This window comes from Hetaerina americana, unplaced genomic scaffold (assembly GCF_022747635.1).
Source record: "Hetaerina americana unplaced genomic scaffold, ioHetAmer1.1.p SCAF_39, whole genome shotgun sequence".
In the NCBI taxonomy this organism is placed as follows: Eukaryota; Metazoa; Arthropoda; class Insecta; order Odonata; family Calopterygidae; genus Hetaerina; species Hetaerina americana.
Genome location: NW_027286974.1, coordinates 313,406 through 340,716, shown reverse-complemented (window position 1 = coordinate 340,716; position 27,311 = coordinate 313,406). Strand labels below are relative to the sequence as shown.

Genomic DNA, 27,311 nt, shown 5'->3' with positions numbered 1-27,311 from the left:
AAAACAAAAAATTACAACATTGTAACAAAGTGACATTATTATCCTGGTTTATGTAATTTCTTAAAATAAAAAATAATTGATAAAGTGAAAAATCTCAGCATTATTATGTATATCATGATAACAATATTTAACCCTCTTAGTGCAGTGGGGATCTCAGGGGTACTAGTGAGAAGTGCAAAAGGTAATTTAAGAAAATATATCACCTTAGAAAAAAAATATTATGAAGTTATTTGTTTGGATATCCATATGCAGTTTTTTTATTTTAAAATATAATATTGTAGTTAATAATGATGTAATATATTTACATCATCTGAAAAATTAATGTAATTACTACAGTATCATAAATTTGAAGAATATTTTTTAGCAATTATATTTCGATTTTAAAACACAAAACTAATATTTTTTTAAAAACATTTTTCAATTAAACTACAATATTTAAACGTAATAAAAAATGAAAAAGACATGTAGAAAATATTATAAATAATGAAATAAAAACCAGTGAATTGCAAATTTTTTTGTCAGATCTGCATAGTTCGATTTTGTTGAATAGACTGATCTCACTAAGTCAAATTGGGATTTTCCCCTTTCCTTGAGACTGTGGCAATGTGCTTACAATCAAAAGGCAGAAAAAAACCGATTTCTAACTCACAGAGAACTGCTGACAATGTAATCCATTACACAGGGTGCAATTGATTAGATAGGATGGACAGCAAGAGAAACAAAAATGATTACAAAGCAGTGTTCTCATTTTCATCGTCTCAACAAAGTCTGTACAACTCTGGGGATTGTAATGCTGACTTCATGTTAAAGAATGTGGGTTGGGGTGTTTGGAGTTTGAAGTATTAGGCTCTGCACAAAAATAGGTTTGGATTGCTGTTACCTCTTGTGGAAGCAGCCTTCAGGATAAATTAGCATTGAAGTAATTCATTCATGAGGACCATCTCTTGATGGAAGAAAGGGAAATAGGGGAGACTACCTAGAAGGTTCACTTATCTAGAAAAATAGAACTTCGGGTTCCGGATGGGTTTGCATATCAAGGCACTTTGCCTAATTAGATGAGGTTCTACTTGGGTATCTTTGGCACTAAGATTCTGGCTTTTAAGGAAGGATGGATATTTTGTTTCTTGCTGGTAGTGTTAGGAGCCATGTCTCATTAATTCTGATAATTCATAGGAAAAAATGGATCAGTTTCCTCTTGAATTGTTTGAAACATCGCTAAAAATTTGTTTGGACATTTGTTGGTAAATGGCTTTCAGCAAATGCGGGATTCATCTTTCCCAGATATTTCCTATCCCTAATTCCTTGTAAAAGTAATTTTTCTCCTTATTCGTATAATAAACGTGTGGCCATTCGATGTTTAACGTGTTGCTTCAAATTATGGCCATATTCAGGTGGATCATTTCCAAGGGATATAAGATCATGTTTTAATTAAGCTTCCTAGTTTTAAATGGTTGATATTGAAGAACTAGAGTCCCTGTACATTTAGTTAACTTTGGATTAATTTGCAGATATAATCAACATAGATCTTGGTTCAATATTTTATTTAATTTTAGCATTTAAGGATATTCATTGCAATGTTGGTTTAAATACAAGTGTTGTTTTTAATCCTCTGTCATTAAGAAATTCCTGAATTTGCTACATAAAAATCTATCACGCATAACTCTTTGAATTTTCAATGGTTGATGCTCACAAAAAATACTTTTAAATGCTTCAGTTACCTTCTCTGGCCACTTTTGTATTGTGAAGTTCTGGCTAAAGCCAACCTCCAAAATAAATTAATAGCCATTTATATGCAAGCATTACTATGATTATACTCCTTCCAATGCCACATATCGTTCCCAGCCTTCATCAATGGTACACTTTTCTCAGCTATTTCTCTGAAATTTTCTTCTCAAAGTTTTGTGAGGTATATATGCCTCTAGACCTTCCAACCACCCCTACATATTTGAAATTTCCATTCCCAAAGCTTCCCAAAACTTAACTTAAGGGTTACAGAGTTTAAACAAGGCCATGGAAGCCTCATGGTTGATTCATTTTTAAGTACACCAAAAACATTAAAATTTACTTCTCAGAGACAATGATATGAAATTGAAAGAATGCTAAATTGATGATCATGAAATTTAAATTTAAATGCATGAAACAGTTCTGCAATTAATTGATGTAATCATAAAGGAAAAATATAAAGTGATATATTTTATCATATTTTATTGAGAAAATCACAACACAACAGGATAGTATGTACACAATAACATTTTTATTGTGATATTAGTGATTATAATGGTATCTGGTTAATGTGAGGGAAATAATGCAAGCACCTTCTTAAATTTTCTACAGTACTCAGTGTGAGTATTGTACATTTCCATGAATGAATTCTTTCAAATGCGAAATTCTTTCGTTGCCAGCCTTCATCAATGGTACACTTTTCTCAGCTATTTCTCTGAAATTCTCTTCTCAAAGTTTTGTGAGGTATATATATACCTCTTGACCTCCTTATTGACAAGTGTCAACCTCCTTATTGACTTGTCAATAAGGAGGTTGACACTGGTAGCAGTTGCTCTGCTGCTCCAGAAAAGGATGTAGAATTGCCAATGTGCAAATCAATTCAAGGTGACAGGTCCAGCAATGCTAAAACAGAGAATTAGGTGAGTTTTTATATTCATGTTGCTTGCATAATTAGCAATCTGTGCTTTGAAATAAGAATTGTTCACAGTTGAACTTTTCTTTTTGAATTTTTATTATGTTCCCTCTTCGCATGAATTTGCACTTTCTATTTTGTTATTGAATCATCTCACTTGAGTTATTGTTACCATTAAGGACGGCAGTTTATAAACTTCTGTTTGCAGTAGTGGTTGGAAGAATGTAAACAATTCTGTCAGTCAATATAATTATGGAATTAAAAGCCATCTATGCAGCTGTAATGCTTTTCTTTGATCTTGCAAGATCATTTAAATAATGGATAATTCTGTTTGTCTTTAAATTAAGAATTGGAAATTAGGATGAACGTGTAATTAAGATTCCTTGGAAGGAAGGATGCCTGGGAAAGGATCAGTTGCTGGAACAAGATAAGATGGTCTCACCACTGTTATGGGTATACTTTTTCATCAGGAAAAGCCTTTTGACTGCCCTCAGTGTTTCCTTTTTAATTATTATGAACCATTATTTGGGGAGCATAAAGTATAAGTAAAATCAAAATGCAAATAAATTGTTTCAGTAAGGAATTTATAAATGCCATTTCAATATCTTTGGCTAACATTTTATTCACTTTTTTGAGGGTTCATTTTGGCATAAAGGCTTTCTTAGGGTTTATTCTGCAAACCATGCCATTTTACAGGTGCTTTGGGCTGAAACCATCAGATTGACCTGCCTACCAGTACGAATTAGTCATTTGTTTCCCTTTCTGTCCACTTTACCTTCTCAAAACCCACATTTCAAAAGTATTTCAATGATTTTGTTTCTGAGCGAAATGAAATCAATGCTGAATGACCCAGTCACTGAAATTAATAATGGCTTTTTACACTATATGATGGGGTTCTTTGTCTGAAGTGCCAACAATGCCCTGCCTTCTATATTGTACAACTTACCACAACCCTTCATATTATATGCAATAACGACCTCAAGACTCATTCTGGAATTCTTCCATTTCGATACTTCCAATTCTAAAAAAAGCCCCAGTTCCTTTGATAAATACTATAACATCTCCATTTTAGTATTTCTCTCATCCTTAGACCCTCAATTTAAACAAATAATGACTTATTGATTCTTCAAATACCCAGGTGTTAATGTTAGGTATTAATTATCTCAATCTTAACTCATGTCCATCTTTTATCTGCAGAATAGATTAATGCGACTTCAGAAGGCAATATATAATTGTAAATACATATTAAGTGAGTACCAATTCATGAGTGTATGGCAACCATTGAACATTCACTTCCTTCTGGGACATACAGTACCTTGGCAGAATACTTATGGAAGACATTGGAATGCAGATAATTTACTGATACCTGGGCTCATGTCTGTTTGAATAACTTTGGCTTATCCACTGTTGAAATCATTAAATTGATGTTAAAAATGTATTCATTTATTTTTATTGTCATTACCTGTCATTTTCAATGAAAAGTTCTCTTTAAATTCGGGTAATAATGTCTCTACCGTGTTTTTCTTTTACATAATAGAAAACTCTGATGTATGGATATCTATTGAATAAATATTTGAAAGAGAATAAGTCTATTTTTTGTAATATATTCTAAGAGAAGTCCTGTTACATTGATTTGTGAGGATAAGTATATTAAACTGTACTTTTTGCTTCCATAGCAAGTGTTTTCAACTTGCTTCCAAAGTTTTAGTTGATGGCTCATTTGCTTGTTTTTAGAGATGAACTGTTCGAACCTAAATGATCAGTAAGAAAAATGTGTCATTTGAGTTTGATTTCATTACGGATTATTTTAAATATTCTTATTTCAATTTCTTTTTTTTTCTTCGATAAATGTATTTCTTTGAAAAAGGGAAATGTCCTTCCTTTTCCTTTTTCCTGTTTTTAGATGGCATCCTCCATCATTTATTAAAAATGGAGGGTGAAATTGCATGACCACTGGAGGAAAACACAAGAATATTGATAGAAATCGGAGGCTTTGAACAATGCCCTAGCACACAACGCAGCTTTGCCAGCCTGAATAGAGGACCTGGAGGCTCAACTCCAGAGGAAGGTTACCACAAAAAGAAAACTACAAGAGAGAGTGAAGTATTCGTCTGAGAATTTGGAAAGGGAATGCCATCAGAATGAGTAGCTTGTTCTGGAGAACAAAGTGTTGAAGTGAAAAATTAATGAGAATAGTAAGCTAATGGCATCCTACTCTGGGCAGTTGGACAAGTCGTCATCTATGATTTGCTCTATGATGGCATCCTCTAGTCCTAGCAGCAATCCTCGTGGTATTCCCACCATGGCAATTGTGCTTGGAAGCCCTGATTGACCACACAACTTCATGTTTCTAAGGTTTTCAACTCGACTATCACCAAAATCCTCATTTTCTGACATAAGCTGGACAATTGAAATAGAGAAAAAAGAGAAAGATAAGGAGGACGATGAAGAGGAGGAGGAAGAGACAAAGGTGAGGAGAGGTAGGGAAGACAAAGATGATGAAGATGACAGCAAACTGAGCATCAAACTGACACCCATCACTCCAAAGGTCCGTAACCTGGTGGAGAACAATGTGTCTATTTCATGGCTAGTGGAGGTGGATGAGGTCATCCCCACCTCTTATCGCAAATGCAGGCTGGGGCCATCTGCCGTCTCCCGCACTCCACCTCCCTCAATCTCCTCCCGGAGCTGACTTCCCTAGCCAACTCTCCCTCTCCTACCTTGCCCACATCCTCCAACCCCAGCATCAGCATGTTCCACAAAAGGGATCCTGCCTTTATCCCTGTCAGAAGCCACCACCCGATGGGCCTCCAGCCAGAAGACTTGACCCAAGAGGGGTAAGCTGGCTGGTCATGGGATAGTCTACACCTTCACCCCTTTCACCGGACGCTGCCACCTGGTGGCCTCCTCAGGGGGGTTGCATCACCACTTCCATAAGCACCAGCTGAGGTCCATGACTTGCCCATCCAACTCACCCATATTCTCTGCCAGGTATAATGCTCCATGTCCACAGACTGAGTCACTTGATGCAGAAGAGACAGCTGGTGCCTGTCTGGCCAAGCTGAAGGCCTGTAGGGGTACCAGGGTGCTGGTTCCCCCCAAGGTGCATGCCCAGGAGGGAGTGCCCCAGCCAAGGAAGGTGGCCGACAGGGGTCAAGTGGGAGAGATGGAGGAAGGTCAGGATAGGGACACAGGCTGCTCTCACCTCTCTGAGGAGGATCCACCGGCCCTGCTGTCCATGCCACCCATGCCCTTGAAGAACAGGAGCGGTTTGCCCTTCTGTGAGTTCAGTGATGACTTTTCCGACTATTGCCTTCTACGGCCAGTTCCAGATGAACAGCATGAGTCTTAACTGCTATAGCATGGAGATCTTGCTGGAGGTACTGAAAAAGACCCCACGGTCCCCGCCCTCAATCAGCCAGGGCTCATCCAAGGGTGGGCCAGGGGATGGAATGGACAGCACCGCTGAGATGCATCACTACAAGCGGAGGCATGTGCTGTCCTCCCTGTATACCCACCTGCACCTCTCCATCAAGGAGTCAGCCAAAAAGGCAATTACCTCCGAGGAGATCTCTGATGACACACAGGGCAAGTCAGAGGAAGAGGAGGAGGAAAAGAGGGGAAATGGGAAATTGCTAGAGGTCACTGAGGATTGTTTGGAGATGATGGGAATTGTTTCATCAACTCCATACCAGTAGTGCCGGCATGATCCCCAGCAGTGAAACAGCATCATCTGCTGAGGCAGCAGTCAGGTAGGAGGTTATTCATGTTGAGGAGCCAAGGTGCAATGGGAATAATGAGATGGCACCCCAGGATGAACTGATCCCTGGCACCAACTCTCTCAAGTTGGGTCAGGAGCAGCTCCTGTCTTCTTCTATACTGGACTCTAGCCACTTGGTCCACAAGGACTCCTCCGTAATGGAACTCAGCTGGTCTGAGGAGCATGAACTCATGCCTTTAGAGTCAGAGGTGTGAAAGAGACAGGCAGAAGTATGCCCTAGCCTTTGCAGGTGGAGTGGATTCTTAAAACAATAGGGTTGAAATCAAAGAAAAGAACAAATGAAATATGATCCATTCGAAGAAGTTGTATTTCAAAATTTTGTTTGGGGGTGAAGGTGGGGAGGTAGGTTGAGGGGATGATTTTCCTCCCTAAAGTAAATCCCAGCATCTTCCCACATCCCTGCCTCTACCTTCCTCAAACTGAGGCTTTCCATTAATTAATCTTATTTTCTAGGTCAATATTTGTTACATTTTCTTCCTTTGAATCACATGCATAAGGTCAATAAATATTCCATATAAATAACATGTCATCAAACTTGTAATCATTTATTTCAAAACCTGTGTTATCATAGACCTATCAACTGATAAATTATTATTGGTAGAAGTGCACATATGATTGACACCCTTGACCATCATTCTGTTCTACATACAAAGCAATCATACAGGATTTTTTTAAAAATTGTTGTTATGTTTGCCTTTTTCCAGTCATTAGGCAAGGCATTATTTTTTAAAGTTACATTGAATAGATGACTCTGGTATAGAGTAATTACGGTATTTCCTAGTTTAGGAATTTCAATTAATATACCTGTAAGCTGAAAGTAATTAATATGATTTACGACCTTTACAGGACAAAATAAATAATGAATTCATGCCGGAAAATAGGGCAGCATTTGTAACATATGATAGTGATTTAAGATTGGAATAAGATGTAAGGAAAAGAATAGATGGTGATTAGTTCGGAGAATCCCTGCATGAAGAAAGGAATTGAGTTCTGCAGGTTAAAGATGAGGATTAGCCATTACTTTCTCCATGTTTTGACACTAAAAGAAATAGGTTTGCATGAAAAATACCAGGTGAATCAGATAGGCATTAGTTTTATAATTAATACTGAGATTTAAGTAGAGCTAAGCATTAAGAATTAAATAATAAATTAACACAAATGAAAATAGTGTAAAAAGAATTGTAAAAAGGCTGTCAGAGGCTATTAAAAGTCTAAAAAGTAAGTGAGAAATTGGTACACTGTACAGTAATGCAGACTGATAGTCATTTGCCTAATGTCAATGGCGTGCTGCTCCAATTATATTTCAGGGAAAGAGTACTTGGAAGGGAGAGGGGGTGAATAACTGAATCAATTTGTGCAAGTGCATTTGATAAAAAATTTATTTTCCACAAGAGTGTGCATTTTTTTATGCTGGAATATGTATGATCAGTTACCATATTATCTGCCACTTCATTGTCTGACAAATGACTGCTACCTTCCTCTATTGATGAATGAATATCCACTACTGGAGAAGTAGGTCATCCAATGTCAATGTCAACCTCCTCTTTGACAATGATCATGTCATCTGGGATGCCACAGCCCTCTTGTCAATAGCATCACTGTCAATCAAGTCGTCAGAATAATCTTTCTCGAATTCACCAGGAATGTATTGCAAAGCATTAAAATGCCATAATTCATTAACATCCTACAGTCAAAATTTATAAATTAGACTATCAGTTCAATAAATCCGTATGGCAAAACTCTTTCATATATTTCTAATGAGAATCATGTGGGACTCACTCATTTAGGAAAAAACTAACAATTTTACCCAAAGGCAATTAAATTGCTGACATCAACTATTCATAAAAGAGATTACATATAACTGCATGGTGGACTACAATTTAAATGTAAGTTTTGGCAAGGACACCAAAATAGAAATCTGATGCATTTTATTAATCTTGCCAAAGAAATACAACAGCAGACTATGTAATTGGTTAAATAATAAACAGAGGTTAATCATTTTTAGAAAAAAAGGAACCATTGTGGAGATATGTTCTGAGGATATGGACACAAACTAATAGACTATGCCTTAACATGTATTAACACCAGAATTCACGTAACTCCTCTCGCCTAAGAATTGAAAGTTATTAACACAGCCGAAAGAATTAAGTAAACAACGTTATAACCGGGCATTTGCATTTCGTTTTTCTTTTGTTTCACTCAATTGAGTTGTGATACTATGGATTGAAATGGAAATAAATGATCTTAATCCGATCCTAATATTTGGGGCTATTTCAATGTAATCTACTAATTAGGTAAATTAAAAAATCTACCCTTTAATACATGTTTATTATGCGATGAAGTATGATAGGCATTCTTTAATATAAAGTGGAAAACGAAAAAACTAATTACTTGGTGAATGTTCTCTTCATTCTTTCGACAGATCTGGGAAATATCTTAAACGCATAATTTAAAGAGCTAGGAAAATATTCTTTTGAACTTTCTTTAACATCTATTAAATCCTCTATTTTCTTTTCCAGCATGAAGTGTAAATTAGTCTTCTCGCCGAAACATCGATAAAAACTTCACGACTGTTTAAACACCATCTGCAGAGTTAAAATACGGCTTTAGCGGATATTCTGATCGTTTTCAAGTCTACAGAAGAATTGAACTAAAAACCAACTATAGAAGTACACGGCCGTTTTTCAGACATTACTTCACGCAGCATTTAAAGTTTTAAATATTGCAATAACATATAAAATACGTAGCTCGTCTGCTGGCCACTTGCATTTCGTTCTTCATTTGTTAGGAAGTTGTTTAAATGCAAAAGGAATGGGCTGGTGTAAAAAGAGAGGATGTTATTCCAGATCACACATATGAAAACCTTTCTCGGGATTACTCAGATTTCATTCAATGCGGAGTCTTGGAAAACCGGAATCCGCCTTTCCTAAGATATTTGTCATCTTTTGTAGTATCAATGAAATCATAGAATTGGCGAATAAATAAATGAAGGAAAACATTTCTGTTCCGTTCTTTCATTTCAAAGATCCGTGTCAAAAGGTTTACAATAACCATTGTTTACGAGGCAAACATTCAAGATTAACCAAAAATAAAGGCATCTATCAGCCGTCGTAATTCTAGAGTAAAGAAATTAAATTATAAGTTCTACTGTATCATTTTTTCACTAGGCTTCTTTAAGAATACTCCTCAAAATAATTATTCGATAGAATTTGATGAACTGCTCTAATAGTTATAAATGGGCCTAGGAAAATCTGGGAGGCAGAGTATCTTAGGGATTATATCATAGAGCCATAATACTATTATTATCTTGAGCTAATGGAAAAGTCTGATCGTTTGAACTACCATAATAACGAACAACTAGCTTTGATTATACAAATATGGGTGGGAATAGTATCTAAGGGATATACCACAGATAGGAAAGGAAGCTATTCCACATACTGTCCATGTCTGAAACTGCTATCAGTGGCGCATGGGGAAAGAAGAGTCAGTATGAGCAGCTTAAGGAGAATGACTATGGCATGCCGTCTCTTCTATTGTCACCTGTCCTGCTAAATGTATGATAGGCGTTCATTGGAGCCTTATGTATTATGAGTGTGGAGAAAAATGCAGGAGGTTAAGCAGACAGAACTGAAAACTGATCAAAATGTGCATATAAGGGAGGAGTGTAAGAATTGTTAGGGAGAAATCCAAAGGATGCATCATAAATGAATTTTTATGATGCACGAAATCGTTAATTCCCCATTTATTCAAAATAAACGTATTATTCGTTATAATATTAACACAGAACTGCCTTTAAAACTTTGATTTACAGCAAGTTTTGGCTGGAGTAAACAGGTCAACAAAAATCTAAATATTAATATTTTAGCTTATGCTATAAAGGTATGACTAGTAATAGACACATGACTTTGGACTTGCCTCTTTATAATAACCGAAAACCCGGATTTAATAATTCACATTACAAACGTCATATATTTTGCATATTACTGAGTACAAGCATATTAGTAAATACTTAGGAAAATAACTATCAATTTAAATGGTCTAATTAAAAACAAATAACAGAGCACTTCAAACTTTGCTTTTTATAATTATTTCAAATCATTTGTCTTTTGTCTAACAGTCATTGTAATTTAAATAATCTATGCCATGGTTTTATTTCAACTTCATATGTTAAAATTTATTAACTCCAAAAAAATGACGTATTAAGTAATTTGTGCTTGGTTCATTAACACATTAAAAAGGTAACTTATGCCATAAATGATTTCATGAATATTTTTTTCACTCTGAATAGTGACGCATTCTGAAAAATGTTTTATCCGAATACTCAGCTTATCACAACATCACTTTAAAAGGATTAAACTTGGGGGTTAACGTATAAATAATAAATAAGGTTAACTCTAATACTACGGAATTGTAATATTATTTTTATATTGTCCTTTTTAGGTAACCATATACTATTTTCAACTCTTGCTATTTGAAGAGTTTTATTTGTTGATAAGAATGATTACACTCAATTAAGTGAGAGATTAAATAATTATAAGATGCGGAAATTTATTTGAATTTGGTGATCACTTGGAGCCAAAATATAACCAGATCGACTGTACACCTCGCACTTAGCAATCGATTCAGAACGAACGACCCATCGATATGTAGTCGGCCATCTTGGAATCTATTGCTTACGAGTTTTTAATGTTGCCGTTTTTAAGTGCTACGAAGATGTCTCGACAAGAAAGTTTAAAGTGTAGATTATGTCTTGGCCGTGGTGGTCGGTTGACAAATATTTTTAGTGAAAACGACGATGCTGAGCAGTTGGTACGGGAAGCAATAGAAGAGTTATTGGAATTGAAAGTAAGCTATCGATTGCATGTTTACGTTTTCACCATGACGCTTTTATGGTAATTTTACCACAAATTTGTCGGTATTTCCCTGTTTTGGGTCGATAAAAAGCCTTTGCATCACTATGTTAATAATAAGAGTCCTTTTGAGAGAAGATGGTTGCGGTTTATTAGCTTGATAATCTTGTTTTCGTAGGTAGTGGAGGATAGAAGCCACCCGTGGTTTATTTGCTATCAGTGCTTTAAAATACTGACCGATTTCTATATGTTTAAGCAGCAATGCTACGAAAACAATCTTACGTTGGAGAGGCAAACGAAATACAAACAGGAAGAGGGAAATATTTGCCGCGAAAAGGTGAGTTGTCTCCAAGTTATGTTTTTATTTTATAATGTCCGTGGTAACAATATGCGTTACGAATTTAGTCATATTGTTTAATAAACGTGTTTATATTAAATAGATTTCATCCCAAGTGTACAAATGCCTAAATGGCTAATAACCAAATGGCAAATACGGGCATCGACTTAAAAGTTGTGAATATTGTTCGCATTAACGATGTTCGTGAGAAAAAATTGAATACTTGTATGTTTATTAGAAGAGCATGTGTGAGAGTACTTAGACTGCCTTTTTTTCAAAAATTCGTGAAAATAGTTCATAAAAAAAAGGCAATTACGTTTCATAAATTGTAAAAAAAATCAAAAAAGATTATGAATTTATGGATGTACCAATGTGAAATATAATCTCGTGTGAAAATAATATATTGTAGTAATGACTTCTTGTTCAAAAGCCAGTAGAACCCAATTTTCTTGAAGAAATTTCCTCCTCATGAAGAAACTCCAAGAATTATTAAGTAAAATGTGCAATTGTGTAATTTTTAATCAGCGCTATCAACATAATTTGTAATTTGAATCGGAGTTACATCTATAATTACTTTTTAGCAATTCTGCAGCTTAATTGTATATAGGCATCATAGTTGCGCAAGGATTAAAAATTAATGCAGGTGCCAAAAAGGTGTAAAGTGGACGTTGGAAAATTGATAAATCCTTTTTTTATGTTTTATTTATTCATATTGAATAAAGTATTTTTCCATTGAGATCTTCTCTAATAACTAATGGCATAGTCGGAAACACTTGTTTTTAATTTTTTTAAACGATATTAATATTTTTGTTACAACGTAATTTAAGCTTCTTATTACATTTTATAATAATTTTCCAAAGATAAGAACGTTATCCACCCATGCTAATATATAAGCTGGACATTTTATATTACAAAACAGGCAATTTATGAGGTATATGCTCATAATTTATTCATCAAATGTGGCATTGGTGCATCAAGGAGAGCTTATATTTTCCCAATTTATCTTGTTTTATAATGAAATTAAATAATTGACTTTCCAATTCGACATACTTTTGTCGACCTTTGACTTGGAAGTGTTAGGCCTAGGAGTGGGGAGTGAGAGGGATACAAAATTTCATTGCCAAAGATATCTTTGCAACAGACATCTGCAACTGCTCAAAGCATCAAGCCTTTGACATTTATATGCAAAATAAATAATTTAAGTCGAAGTAATATCAGTGGACACTTTTGATGAGTTTCTTTGCAAAGAGGAATGGTAAGCTCTTATTTTTTACACATTTGGTTTTCTTTAATTCTTTCCTTAAATTTTCCATCCTGTAGTTTTTCTGTTCATTTTGGAAACAAATTTATCTAGAGAATGACTAGCATACTACCTTGATCAAAAAGTTCCCGGAATAACCACCGTGTGGCGCTCCCATCGTTCCGATTTGAGTTCTGTTTTTTTTGTAAAATTGGTACATCTGTTGTTGATATTCCCTTTAAATCTTAGTGTCATAACTTGACATTTGCAAAAGTTACGGTCGGTTTTCGGTATGTCCATCAGTGCTTCCTGCGATTTTTCCATTACTTCCTCTCGGCTGCTAAAACGCATTCCCCGTAATGGTTTTTTAACTCGATTGAACAGAAAGAAGTCACAGGGAGCCAAATCAGGTGAATTCGGTGGCTGTGGGATGGTATTTGTTGCATTTTTCGTCAAAAAATTACGAATAATGATAGCACTGTGCGACGGTGGTGCAAAATCCACGAGTTTTCTGCCCACATTTCTGGTCTCTTTCGGCGAATTGCTTCACGCAAACGTCTCATAAAGCCCAAATAATACTCTTTGTTTACTGTCTGGCCTTCTGGCAAAAATTCATGATGCACTACACCGTTGTAATCCATGAAAACCGTCAGCATTGCCTTCTTTTTTGACTGAAATCGACGTGGTTTTTTTGGTCTCGGCTCATTTGGTGAACGCCATTCACTTGCCTGATGTCTGGATTGCGTGTCGTACTCATAAACCCACGTCTCGTCTCCAGTAATGATCCTTTTGATGAATGTGGGATCGGATTCAGCCTCGCAAATCATGTCTTTTGCGACGTCAACACGGTCTCTTTTTTGCATGAAATTGAGGTATTTTGGCACCAACTTTGCTGCTACACGACGGAAACCCAAATCATTAACCACAATGTCTTGGGCGGATCCATAGGCAATGTTCAAGTCCTCCGCTATTTCTCTGATGGTTAATTTGCGGTTATTGACCAACATTTCTTTTACTTTATCAATTTTTCACCGACTTTCGATGTCGATGGTCTGCCACTGCGTTCATCATCTTCGATTGACTCACGACCACTTCTGAACCGCTCGTGCCACTGGTAAACGACCGTTTTTTTAGAGAATCGTTGCCGAAACACTTTTCCAACATTTCCAACGTCCGTGCGCCACTAAATCCGTTTTTTACGCAAAATTTAATACAAGTTCGTTGTTGCAAATTTAAATCCATTTCTGCAATTGTAAATATCGCCAACACACACAGAGATAGATGTACTCTTGGCTACGTAACTTTTGCAAATGTCAAGTTATGACACTAAGATTTAAAGGGAATATCAACAACAGATGTACCAATGTAACAAAAAAAAACAGAAATCAAATCAGAACGATGGGAGCGCCACACGGTGGTTATTCCTGGAACTTTTTGTTCAAGGTAGTATTTTCTTATTTATATAAATTATTGGTTTCAATTGTTTAACACTTATAGTTTTGAATGATTCCACAATTTAGAATAATTCTCATTCAGTCATTGGAGAATGTCTGAGATTTATATTTTTACTTTATATATATCAAATGATAACCTAATACAATTCATTTTTTAAGATAGTATCTGTTCAAAATTTCTAATCCTTAAATGTTGAAATTAGCAAACATAATGTCTTTATGTATTTTAGAATTTTTTAGATTATTAATTGGTTTTGCTGTGATACCTAGCCCCACAATACATATATACAAATGATCTTCTCTTGGATGAAAATTAAAATATGTTATGCCATAAGCACAAGATATCAGGACAAAAGCCCTGCTGTTTAATTTCAAATTGCAATAATGTTAATCATTTTTATTCAATTAAAATTTTTGATTTTGCACTCTACTTTAATTTTGATGTTGCTTGTCATATTTTTTTATTATTTTCAACATTTTTAACAATTATTTACAGATCACAATGAAAAGAGAGATGATGGATGTAAGAAAGCCGGAGGATATTGAAATTCCAGCAAGCCAGGATGAAGTGAACCATTATATTCAAATTCATGAAGAGACTTCTGTTGAGGTAAGGGAAAATTAAGAGTAATTAAGAGTATTTCATCCCTAATGTACAAATGCCTGAAGGTCTAATGACCAAATGGCAAATACGGGAAATGACTTAAAAATTGTGAATATTGTATATATAAGATGTGTACGTAAGAAAAAATTGAATAATGATTTGTTTATTAAAGAGCATGCGTAAGAGTACTTAGCCTGGCTTTCTTTGACGTGTTTTATTCTAATTACAATTATGGTGTTTTTCATCATTATATCATAGCATTCTTTTTTATATGCTTTGTATGCATAAATAGTTATGGATACAATTATTTCGAAAGCATTGCCAATGTAATTTCGCTGTATTTAGGTATGTTTACTTTTCTGTTAGATTCATTAATGTATTCGTTTTTAATAGATGTACTCTTATGTGGAAATATTTCATTTATGTAAACATTGGGCCAATGGTAGTTTTTCATTTAATCTTGGGTAAACATACAAATTGCCAAGTAAATGACTTGCATTTAATCCTTATATAGTTAAAGTTATAGGGTCATATGTTCAAAACATACAATTTTGAATGATTCCTGATAAAAGAAGAATTCCTATTTAGTCATTGTGGAACGTCTGAGATTTACATTTCACTTCATATATGACCAATGATAACCTAACATAAATCATTTTTGTTACACAATATCTTTCCAAAATTCTCGTACCTAAATGGTGAAACTGGCAAAGCTAGTCATATTTTTTTATTATTGTTCATCATTTTTAACAAATATATGCAGATCACTGTGAAAAAGGAGAAGGTGGATATTGAAGAGTCGGAGGTTATTGAAATTCCAGCTAGCAAGGAGGAAGTGGACTACAATATTCAAATTCAGGAAAGGACTTCTCTTGAGGTAAGGGAAAAATAAGAGAGTTTGAATGCTTAATTTTTCAAATCATGATAACCATGAGAGGAAAAGATGTTTACTTTTTATGCTGTAAATGTTATGCTATTTATTTAATTTAACTATATTAGTCTTTCTGACTTATGTTTTTGCCCATACAGTTTTATTGTAATTCCTCTCCAATGAAAAAGGCAAAAGCATTGAATTACTGCTCATGATATAGACGATGTATTCAAATAGGTGAATGCAGTGATTTGTCAGCGTTTTAGGAGAAGATAAGGTATGCTGAGGATTCTATAGGAAATTAAAGTGTTAGGATAGATAATGGCTATTATGTAGCATCGCATGTATTAGATTTGTGTGAAAATTGTGGCAGGATTTAATTTTAAGAACATGAAATAGACAGCTTGTGCCAAGTAAGGAGATGCGTCAGAATTGTAAAGATGCTGTATTAAATAAGGTGTTCTGTTACTCTGCAGCTGAGAGGGCTTGGTAAAATGTTCTGATACAACTTCAAATTCCTGTTTTTTACTGGGATAACTTAGTTTATCCTTCTCTTTATTCTTTTTAGTATCTCTATGTACAAATCATATTATTTGTTCTTTCCCTGACAAGAATTTATTATTTGTAGCCAGGTTGCATTCAGTGGGCTTCGTTAGGCTGGAATGCCTTTAATGACAGGAGCACTCAGATATGCACCATCTCTCATTTCTTACCTATCTGCTACTTGCAGGTTTTGAAAGGTTTTCAATCACCTAAACAGAGAAGTGGTCATCAAAGATTGGTATTGGGAGGCAGGATGATTAAGGATGGGATAGTTAAAGATCATGATGGTTTTGGTAGAATAGTATTGGTTATGATGAAGAGGGAAATGGTGGTGTTTCATTGACTGATGTACTAGGCAGGGCAGAAGTTACAGTAAAGGCTAAGTTCACAGATTGTTTAATTTTATGGTATTTGGATAAAGAAATGATGATAAGGTAATGGCTTTTCAGGCAGTTTGGTTCAAAAAGAGGAGTTTATTGGGATGAAGGTTTGAGAATGTTACTCTTCAGCAGTTTTTCAGGTTTCCCACTTTTTCTGAGACAGTGAAGTAGCTGGTCGATGTATTTTTATTGGGGAGGAGTGTTCTTGTAGAAACAAAAGCCACTGACAAAGTGAGAAGGGGATGAAGGATTTTGTATGTCATGGTTGGTGACAGTTGAAATAAATTTATTGTTGATAGTTGGTAAGTTTCGTTCAGACTGTTAAAATTATTTTTCTAGGTGTGAATGTTGATAGCTAGGAAATTTATATTTGAGTCAGATGTAGATTAATTGAAAGATACTGTGAAAAAGAAGAAGAAAAAGACATGACAGTACGGTTTGAGTATTACTTTAATGAGAGAACTTATGTTCAAGTTTATCCATTATTAGATTGTCATATGCATGAGCTATAGTCATTTACATTCACTGCATTTTTCAAAGACCCTTCAAAAAGTAAGGTCTTGCATTGCTTTTTATGGAAAAAGAAATGTATTCTCAAATTTGTTTAAACCTTAAGAATACCTGAAGATTTAAGCCTCTTGTAAGCCCTGCTATAGTGTACGTGCAAGCAACAAGTAAGGATGAATGCTGCTTAGTACATCCAAGCTAGATAGTTTGTAATCATTTTGGTGGGTGATGGGCAACTGTTTCAGGGAAAATCTCTTGTAAGCTCTGATTGAATGTGATTCTTGAGACTATCGGACATTAAGGCTATATAGCACATCCAAGCTAGAGGGTGGGTGATTACTTTTTATTTATTTTAATTTTAAATTTTATTTCACTAATAATAGTGTAATTAGTGGGCCCTCTTTTGAGAGGGAAACCTGTTGTAAGCCCTGATAGATTGTGAGTTCATGCTACTATCAAGGATCAATGCTGTTTAGTACATCAAATCCATACAGTTTGTAATTTTTTAAATAATTATATTCCTTATGACTAACGGGCCAGTGATGCAGAGGGAATTTCTCCTAAGCCCTGATTGAATATAAGTGCTTGATACTAGCCAGGGATCAATTCTATATAATACATCCAAGCAAGAGAGTATGTAATTATTTTCCATTTGTAATAATTTTTAATTGTATTTCCCTTTGTGTGATTAATGAGCCCCTGATGCAGAGAGAAAAGTCTCATAACACCTTTATAGAGCGTGAGTGCATGTGACCAGCAAGTATCAATGCTATATACTCCAAGATAGATAATGCGTGATTTATTTACAGTCTTCCATTTCATCATTCTAACTGTTTACTGTTTCTAATAATTTCAATTATTTTTAGTTTTTTTATTGTATTTCTTATTGGTTTATATTCAGTTATTTATTTTTATAATATTTATTGATTTACTGCTACTTCTAATTTCCCTCACCTATCCTTTGCCCATTCATAAGCTGGGATTGACTCTACTCATTATATTTGGAGGTAATTGGTGCTCTGAATTATTGGTAGCATATGACATGAGGGTTCTCAGGATTATACAAGAAGATGATAAGTCCGCAGAAGGAAGAATAAATTAAAGTACTGTTTAAGAAAGTTAAATCATTATCAGAAAGTAAGAAGGAAAGATCTATTCTAGCAGTTAAAGATAAGTTGAGTGAGATTATAGCCGACATAGAAAAGATCCAAGAGAATTGAAAGGAATAATGTGAAAAACTGTCTGTTAAAGAACTTAGGCCAACATGGTAACACAGTGTTAGAACTTGACTCAGATAAAAAAAGCTAAGACAAAGAAAATATCCAAGAAACTTGGAAAGAATATACAAAGAACTGAATGGTTAAGAACTAAGGTCACCAAGCTTAAGCATAGAGAAGTAAGATGACAGTGAAGAAGATGCCTTAGGTCCAGTAATATCCAATGATGACATAAAAAGGGCTTAATAGCAGATTAAGTTAAATAGACAATAAGGGTAGACGTTAAGGGTAGACAATGTTTGCAGAATTACAAAAATGTTTTGGTAAATATGAGAGGAAGAGTATATGGACTGATTCATAGTAGCTCTGAGGAAGGAATGTGTCAGGAAAACGTTATGTGATAAGTTTTAGTTCTTTTCCAAGTAAGGTAAAGGTCACATCATGTGAAAACCACAGAATAATAAGTTTGAAGTACGGCACATCTAAAGTGGCACTTTGTATTGTCGATAAAAAGATAGATTCGGGCAAATAATTACTAAGGGGATTTTTAGTCTAGGTTCAAGAATAGGAGAGGCATGCTGAATGCTTTTGAAGCAATGAGAACACTAATCAAGAAAAATTTAGATTACAATCAGTGTGTACCGGTCAGTGTGTAGAGTGAATTGGGATGAACTAATGAGTAAATTTGGAAAATAAGAAAAGATAGAATGAACAGGAGGCTAATCATTAACCTGCATATATCTCAGACTTGGAAGATGTAAGTGAAGAACAGATGGTCATGTTGGCCAGTGCTAGGAAGAGATGTAATGCAGGGTTGTCAATTATATGATAGCTATTGAATAACAATCAACATTAATGAAAAAAGATTTTAGAATTTTTAAGAAAAGAAAAAAAGGAGGGCAAAAACTAGATTTTACAGATCTAGATTGTGTTCAGTACCAATACTGTCAATGCAGCAGTGAGGTAAGGAGAAAACCTGCACTAGGAAATGAGGCAATAACAAGGAAGGAGTTAATGACAGGGATGTGGAGTAAGGATGTAAAGTAAAGACTTGTTCAAATTTGGTATGGGACATTTAGAGAAGTAGATTGAACGCTTTTGAAATGAGGGTATGTAAATGGATAGAGAAAATGTAATTGACCAAAAAGAAAACAAATCAGGAAGTGCTAGACATTGTGTACAAGGGTATAAGTTTGTCCAAAAAATCATATGAAAGCAGGAGAAATTGAGGAAAGCCATATTGACTGGCAATAGGAGGCTAAAAACTGTAATAGAAGGGAGAATGCTAGTCAAATGAGGAAAGGACAGGAACAATATAAGAATATTGGATTGGGTGAAGGGAAGAAGTACTCACAGATGAAGACTGAGATAATGTAGTTTGTCACTGGATTTTATTTTGTTAGCAGTTGAAAAAATATCTATATGGTAGCTATGTCGATCCATAAGCTAACTGAACCGCTGATTACCTAAACAAAATTATTATGCATATGAAGTTAGCACTAGTTGGCAAACTGCACAGCCTCAGTTGATGGGTTCTTCATATCTGTTCAATAAGGCTGAGGCCAAGTCTCAAGAGGCATTTCTGTTCCTCCCATTTTATTTTTTTAAAGGAAGAGGTTTGAAGTTTTTTACTGTGTAGAGTTGTAAGCAGTTACTTATTTTGTATTTCTTAACAAAACAGGCTGACACAACTTCCCAGCAAGTCTTTCATAATCTCTGCATATATCAATCGTCTCATCCTAACCAATGCAATTCAATTGTTTGAAGAAAAAAAATTTTTTTGAAGAGGTTTCAGCTAAAATACTATTTTATTATACTAATATAATGTATACAAGTTAACAATTTTTTAATTTTTAAAAAAACATGTTTTTAAAACATATTGTTCATGCATATCCTGAAAATCTGTAATATTTTTTCCTTGATCTTGCAGGATCATTTGGCAGATGCAGAAGTAAATATGCCCTCTGAGGAGGAAGTGGAGATTAAGGTTGATTGTGATGCTGATATACCTCAGATGAAAGTAAGACTGGGAGGGGAGGTGTTGCAGGAACAAGGTAAGGAAAGCTAAGGACTGTGCTATCAATTCATCTTAGCTTATTTCTGGTGTATTACAACCATTGGTGATAAACCGTTGCAGTACTTCTAATGTAATGTGTAAAAACTGTTTTAACTTTTAAAAATTGTTTCAAAAATAACTTAAGGGCCATTTTAAAAATATTATAATAAACTGCAAAAAAGATGATAATGTTTTCATCATTTTTGCAATTATTTATTAATTATTTAATATTATTTATAAAGCTACTCAGACTAGATGTTTAATTAATCTTTCTATGTTTTCAAGCCATTTCTCAATTTTGCTTGATTTCTCTGATTTTAGATTTTATCAGTTAAGAATTATAAATGATATAACCAAACACAACCGTTTTCCCTTTCAATATCTTATGTTTTATCCTAAGTAAGATTCAAATATCATGTGAAAGGTGTCAATGCCATTCATTTGTTGTTTTCTTTTGTCCATTAATTGTTTAATTATGTCCAACATAATTAGGCAAATTTTTATCTCTCATTTATTGGTCAGAATTTGAAGATGCTGTGAGTGACTTTTAATACATACTTTATATACTTATCAAGGATTAAATGCTTATTGTTTAAGCATACTTGGTGAAATAAGCAATTGACATATTAGCAAAAAAGGTAAAATTTTGCAGATACCCAAAGGAGGACAAAAGTAAAAAAAAAAAATGGCTGCAGTAGTCAAAACCAGCCGTTTCAATGAAACATGTTTTCTTATTTTGGCAATGAAACATGATGGTAAAATTTCCAGAGCAAAACATTACAATAAATTTTTATTTCCTGTTGGGTAAATTGCAACCAAAACATTTGTATTTCTCAAGACATGATATGCAAAGTTATGGATTTCTTCAGAAGATTTGCGTACCTGATCACTGCCAAATTGTCATACTGCCCTCTTTGTGATGCAGTTCTTGAAAAATAAGAGCATGACATCATATGTTCACTCCATCTTCACTCACAGGATTTAGCTTCCTGTAACTTCTTTACGTTTCCCAGGCTCAAAAGAGACTTAAAAGAGAAGCACTTTGACACTGTCGAAGGTAAAACAAAAAGTGCTAAAAGGCCTAATTCAGGTCAGCAGTAAGTGATGACAGATGCTTTGTTCCTGAGATTTTATTGCAACTGACATTGCTAACATACATATTTAGACCGATGAGTATGTACAGGCAAGAGTAGATGTATGATTGTATAAATGTATGCACCTTTTTAATTAATATCTACTTATACCTACTTCAAATCTTACAGATAAACACCAAAAACAAGATGATTCAGGAGAAGATGCTTCATCCACTCAACTCCATGTGTGTGAAATTTGCTCCAAGGTATTTGAACAAAGGGACCTTCTCAAAGATCATGTAATGCATGTGCACCTTAGGAAAGTGATGCTATTCAGATGTGATGTTTGTGTGGAAGTATTTAAGAGAAAAGATGACCTTGCAAGTCATATCCAATTAGTGCATGCTCTTAAGAAGAAGCACCAATGTGATTTCTGCTCTAAAAACTTTCTGAATTTCAGTAAACTCAAAATTCACATGTCAACCCACACTGGGGAAAAACCATTCCAATGTGCATTGTGTTTAAAAGGTTTTGCTAAAAATATACTTTTACAGAGGCACATGTTGACACACACTGCTGGAAAACAACACAAGTGTAATATTTGTTCTAAACCATTTGCTACGAGTAGTTGTCTAAAGCATCATATGTTGACACACACTGGTGAAAAGCCACACCCATGCAACATCTGTTCAAAATCATTCACTCAGAAATGTCATCTAAAGTCACACATGATGATACATACTGGCGAAGAGCCACACAAGTGCCGGGTGTGTTCAAAATCATTCAAAAGGCATAGTCATCTAAAGTCACACATGATGACACACACTGGCGAAAAACCACACAAGTGCAAAGTCTGTTCAAAAGCATTCACTTACAGAGGTAATCTAAAGTTACACATGACTACACACACTGGTGAAAAGCCATACAATTGTGACTTTTGTTCAAATGCTTTTGCATGTAGAAGTAATCTAAAGAAGCACATACTGACACACACTGGTGAAAGGCCACACAAGTGCAACATCTGTTCAAAAGCATTCATCCAGAGTGGCGAACTGAAGGCACACATGATGACACACACTGGAGAAAAGCCTCACACGTGCAGCCTGTGTTCAAAGGCATTCATTCTGAGTAGTCACCTAAAGAGGCACATGTTGACACATACTGGTGAAAAGCCATACAAGTGCTGCATGTGTTCAAAGGCATTCGTTCAGCGTAGTCATCTAATATCGCACATGATGACACACTCTGCAAAATGATCATAAAAATGTAAGATATGTCAATAATCATTCATTGCCTGGAGCATTGTGAACAGAAGAGTGCTTAGGCTACATAAAATTGAAGTGCATTAGACTGCTGAGGATTATTTGTTATTCCTTAACTCTTCCCAAATATTCCCATACACTCTGAAAAAATCAATTGTAAAACATAAATTATAACTCTTTAACAGTGACATTGTCCTGTTTTATATAATTTTTTAAATAAAAAATAATTGATAAAGCTGAAAATCTCTGGATGATTATGTACATCTTGATAACATTAATCTAAGAAGAAACGATTTCAACCTGTACGAATAACAATTTCATAATTTTTTACATGTTAATCTTCTAATTCATCATTAACTCAAACATACCTATCATTTTTTCAATTTTTGGATCTTCTAAACGTTAAATCAACTTTAAGGCTTATATTATATATAACTATATATATATATATATATATATATATATATATATATATATATATATATATATATATATATATTATAACTATTTCACCCTTTTGTTCATCAATCATGCTAGGATTGTTATTAATAAGTTCATTTCTCTAAAACACTTGCCTCATGCCTTTTTGCCTGGAAATATACCTGCTTTTAATTTCCTTGAGGAATAAAATGATGAGATAAAGATAATGCAATTTGGTTCTGCAAGAGAAAAAAGAAATTGTATTGTTCACAGGACATTGGAGTGTATATGTTCTCTCTTTGGCTAGTCAGTAAGTGTGGAAAGTCTAAGATGGACAGGGTTTAGATGTTAAGACTGTTGCTGAAGAAAAAATATGCAAAGTTGGGCATGGTTTGTTGACAAATGTTTATTGGTGAAGAATGAATTGTTCCATGATGCCTATGAAAGTAAGATTAAACAAGGCATCTGTCTATATCACACAGCATTTGGTTAGGAAGAAGTAAAGGTATATTTACATAAATGCCCCTATGTTAATGCTGGAATGCTGTGAAGGTATTCCCTGGTTCTTGGTGTATAATCTTGGGGATTGCTTTGCAGACGTCATCTTTGGGATTTTAAGAGTTTGGAGTACCTGGTTATGCACAAAAATAGTGATTAGAACCCAGTTACATTCTGCTGAAGTTTCATTCAGAGTAATGTGAAGTTGAGGTATTTCAGTCTGGAACACCCTGTATTTATGGAAGAGCTGGAAATAGGGGGGTCTATGGGAAATTTCACCTATCCAGAAATTTTGAGCTAGATTACCCTATATTTCTCCTGAAACTTCTGCTGCTTAGTGAAGAAAAGTGGCCTGTGGAGAATATTATAGAAGTTATTCATAATATGGGTTTGAATAACTGGGTTTTGATATAAATTCCTTTTGCCAAACTAGGAGCATTTGACTTTGGTTTCTTTACTGCTAAACCACAGGCTTCCAAAACATGCTTTATCTGCTGTTTTGATGCATTTTGTGCTGGACCAATGCCTCATTAATTTCATTAAATTGCAGCACAAAATAGATTTGCTTCCTCTTGATTCAGTTGAAATATTGCAACAAAAATGTTTTGCACTTAGCTGATCCATCTTTAATCACACAGCATTTAGTTTGGAAGAAATTAAGGTGTATTAATGCTACGTAAGTTCTATTGTATGTCAAGTAACAAGCACTGCAATTGCATTCCCCAGTTTTCTGTGCAACTCTGGGGATTGTATAACTGACTTCATCATAATGAAAGTAGGTTAGGATGTTAGGACTTTGAAGGATCTGGCTCTGCACCAAAATAGGCATTGGAACACTGTTACCTTCTGTGGAAGTTGCCTTCAGGATAAAGTGACATTGTAGTATTTCTGTCATGAGTACCATCTCTTGATGGAAGAAGGGGAAATAGGGGGACTACCTAGAAGGTTCACTTATCAAGACATTCAAAATTTTGGGTTCCGAATGGGATTGGATATAAAGGTGCTTTGCCAAACCAGATTTTACTACTTGGGTATCTTTGGCACTAAAATTGGTTTTCATTCAATGCTATGATGAATGTTTTGTTTCTTGCTAGTGGTAGACTAGGGAGCCATATCTCTTATTTTGTGAAAATTCATAGCAAAAAATGGGTCAATTTCCTCCTGAATTGTTGAAACATTGCTTCTAAATTTGTTTGCACATTTTCTTGTAAATGCCTTTCGGCAAATGCAGCACTCTCCTTGCCCAGAGATTACCCATCCCTAATTCCTTGTAAGAGTCATTTTGCCCCTTTTCTTATAATGAAAACATGGCCATTTGATGTTTTATGTATTGCTTCACCTTATGGCCATCCTTCGAGTGGATTATTTCCAAGGGGTATAAGATCATGTTTTAATTATGCTTCTTACTTTTTAATGGTTCATATTGAAGGAGTAGAGCCTTTTACATTCAGTTAACTTTAAATTAATTTCCTCAGGGAGTAATGCATCCATATTAAAGAATTCTAGGGCTGCAAGAAATTTAAGTTTATTCATTTCAACAGGAAATATATTATCCATGTACTGCAACAATATGTGTAAACAAACTACTTGTGAGATTTAGTTGAAACTGGTCTAAAGACATATGTATCCAGACAGAAACCCTAAATTTTTCTTGGTTTGGAATACCAACTATGGGCCAGGTACAGAATATTTCACCTTACCCAATTATATCATTCCATTTTATATTCTTAGGAAATTCTTTATCCAAATGAGGTTTTTCCTCATTAAAGCAGCTGTATTCCTGCAATTCCATTGAAATAACAGATCATCCCTAATGAAGAAATTAGATATATAACTTAAATTCCATAACAGCGCCTTGTTGAACTTGTGTTTCTAATGCATTAGAACTGGTCCAAATACTTCCATTTCTTAAAATATGCCGAATGAAGGAATTGTCCTTTTACCTGCAAATGGGTGATGAGGATATATATCACCAGAAATGTTTCGGAAGATTAATATTTTTTGTGTTCTACTAGCATATCTGCATTGGTTATCAGCCTACTCTTTTTTATTGAATTAAACATACATCTCAACAGATTCAAATAGCTTCCTAGAGAAAACTGAGGAGCAAAATAACTTTTAAAAATGTGACCAATGAAATAATTTTTAAGTTCGCAAACTTATGATAGAATAAATCTTTACAGGGGTAGTGGGTACTGCAAATATATCATAAATATTTTCGGAATGTTCAAATTATACACTTGGGGGCCATCTCATTGAAAATGAATTGCTGCCTTCATAGATTAATAAAATTAATTTGAGTTGACAGGTGTAACCAGCTTTAAACAAATATCTTTTGAAAATAATACAACTGGGAAAAATCATATGATAGGGGTCTTCAATTACCATTTTAATTCTTATTTAGAAAGAAGTTTTGATCAAACAAGGTAACTGTGATTTAAGAGCCTTACTGACAGTATACATAGAATTTTGATGTAATATAAATAGCAATTAGAGTTTTGTGTACAATTTCTCCCTTAAAAAATGGCAATAGTGATTTTATATCCTCATTTTACATGTATTGTGTTACCTTTAATGTTATGTCAACGCCACCAGTCATTCAAATATGGACTTGAGTTGGTTTCAGCAAGCAATTGTTTCAGATCTGTTGTATTGCCAGCCTGGACAGCATTTGATATAATCATTCTCATCAAGAGTGAAGTCTTGACTAAATGAAGTACGTGTAAAAGAGAATCCTTAGAGATATCGTACATACTATTTTAAAATTGAATAAATAGCAATTGAAAATTTTTGTGCAAAATTGCCATCTCCAAAAATCGCAGGTGAAATTTTATATTCTGATATTACTTGAATTGTATTACTTATTATAATGTTTCAACATAAACAGGCATTAAATTATGGACTACAGTTTATTTCAGTAATTCATCGTTATAACATAGCTGTAATATAAGCCAATGTTTCCAATGAAAATCAGCATTTTCTCTCAAATCTCTTAACTATCAAAGAGTTAACAATATTTCAAACAGAATGATATACTTAAAAATTTCAGGGTAGATGGGAAATACTAACACATATAATTATTATCAAAAATACAGTTACCAATGCGATTATACACATATATATTCACAACAAAACCTTATGGAAAAAATTCACCTCTGCGGAGAAAAACACTCTAACTGTAATACTAGCACACATATACAATAATGTACACTCATGCAGGCATACCAACACGTGCATAAACTTAGAAGCATGAGATGGCACATAATTGGATGCTCCAGTCATTTAAACCTCCAAGATTGTATCATGTCCATTTTTAGTCATCACTTAAATATCCTCCTACCACCTTGTCAATTTCCTATTCCACACATAGATCTTCTCCCCTCACAACTCCCCTAACCAAACTCTTCATTCTTTCCCCAATAACTACTTTCTTATAAATATATATATGAAAATACACATATAAATATGTAGTCCAGTTGGTAGAGCATTGAACTGCTGACCAGAGGGTCCCGGGTACCTGCAGTGCAGTTTTGTGTACGAGGTCTTCATGGGAAACCATAACCAGAGCAGAGAGAGGAACTGG

At 34.5% G+C, this 27,311-nt stretch overlaps 1 protein-coding gene across 1 annotated transcript in view; it reads left to right on the top strand.

Moving 5' to 3' along the window:
• LOC139691666 (uncharacterized) overlaps positions 1-2,642 on the top strand; it is a 56,262-nt gene extending 53,620 nt beyond the window's left edge. The window contains exon 11 of the mRNA XM_071589510.1: positions 2,532-2,642. Within this exon, the coding sequence (XP_071445611.1) occupies positions 2,532-2,642 (111 nt within the window). The remainder of the gene's footprint in view (positions 1-2,531) is intronic.
• The last annotated feature ends 24,669 nt before the right edge of the window (positions 2,643-27,311 follow it).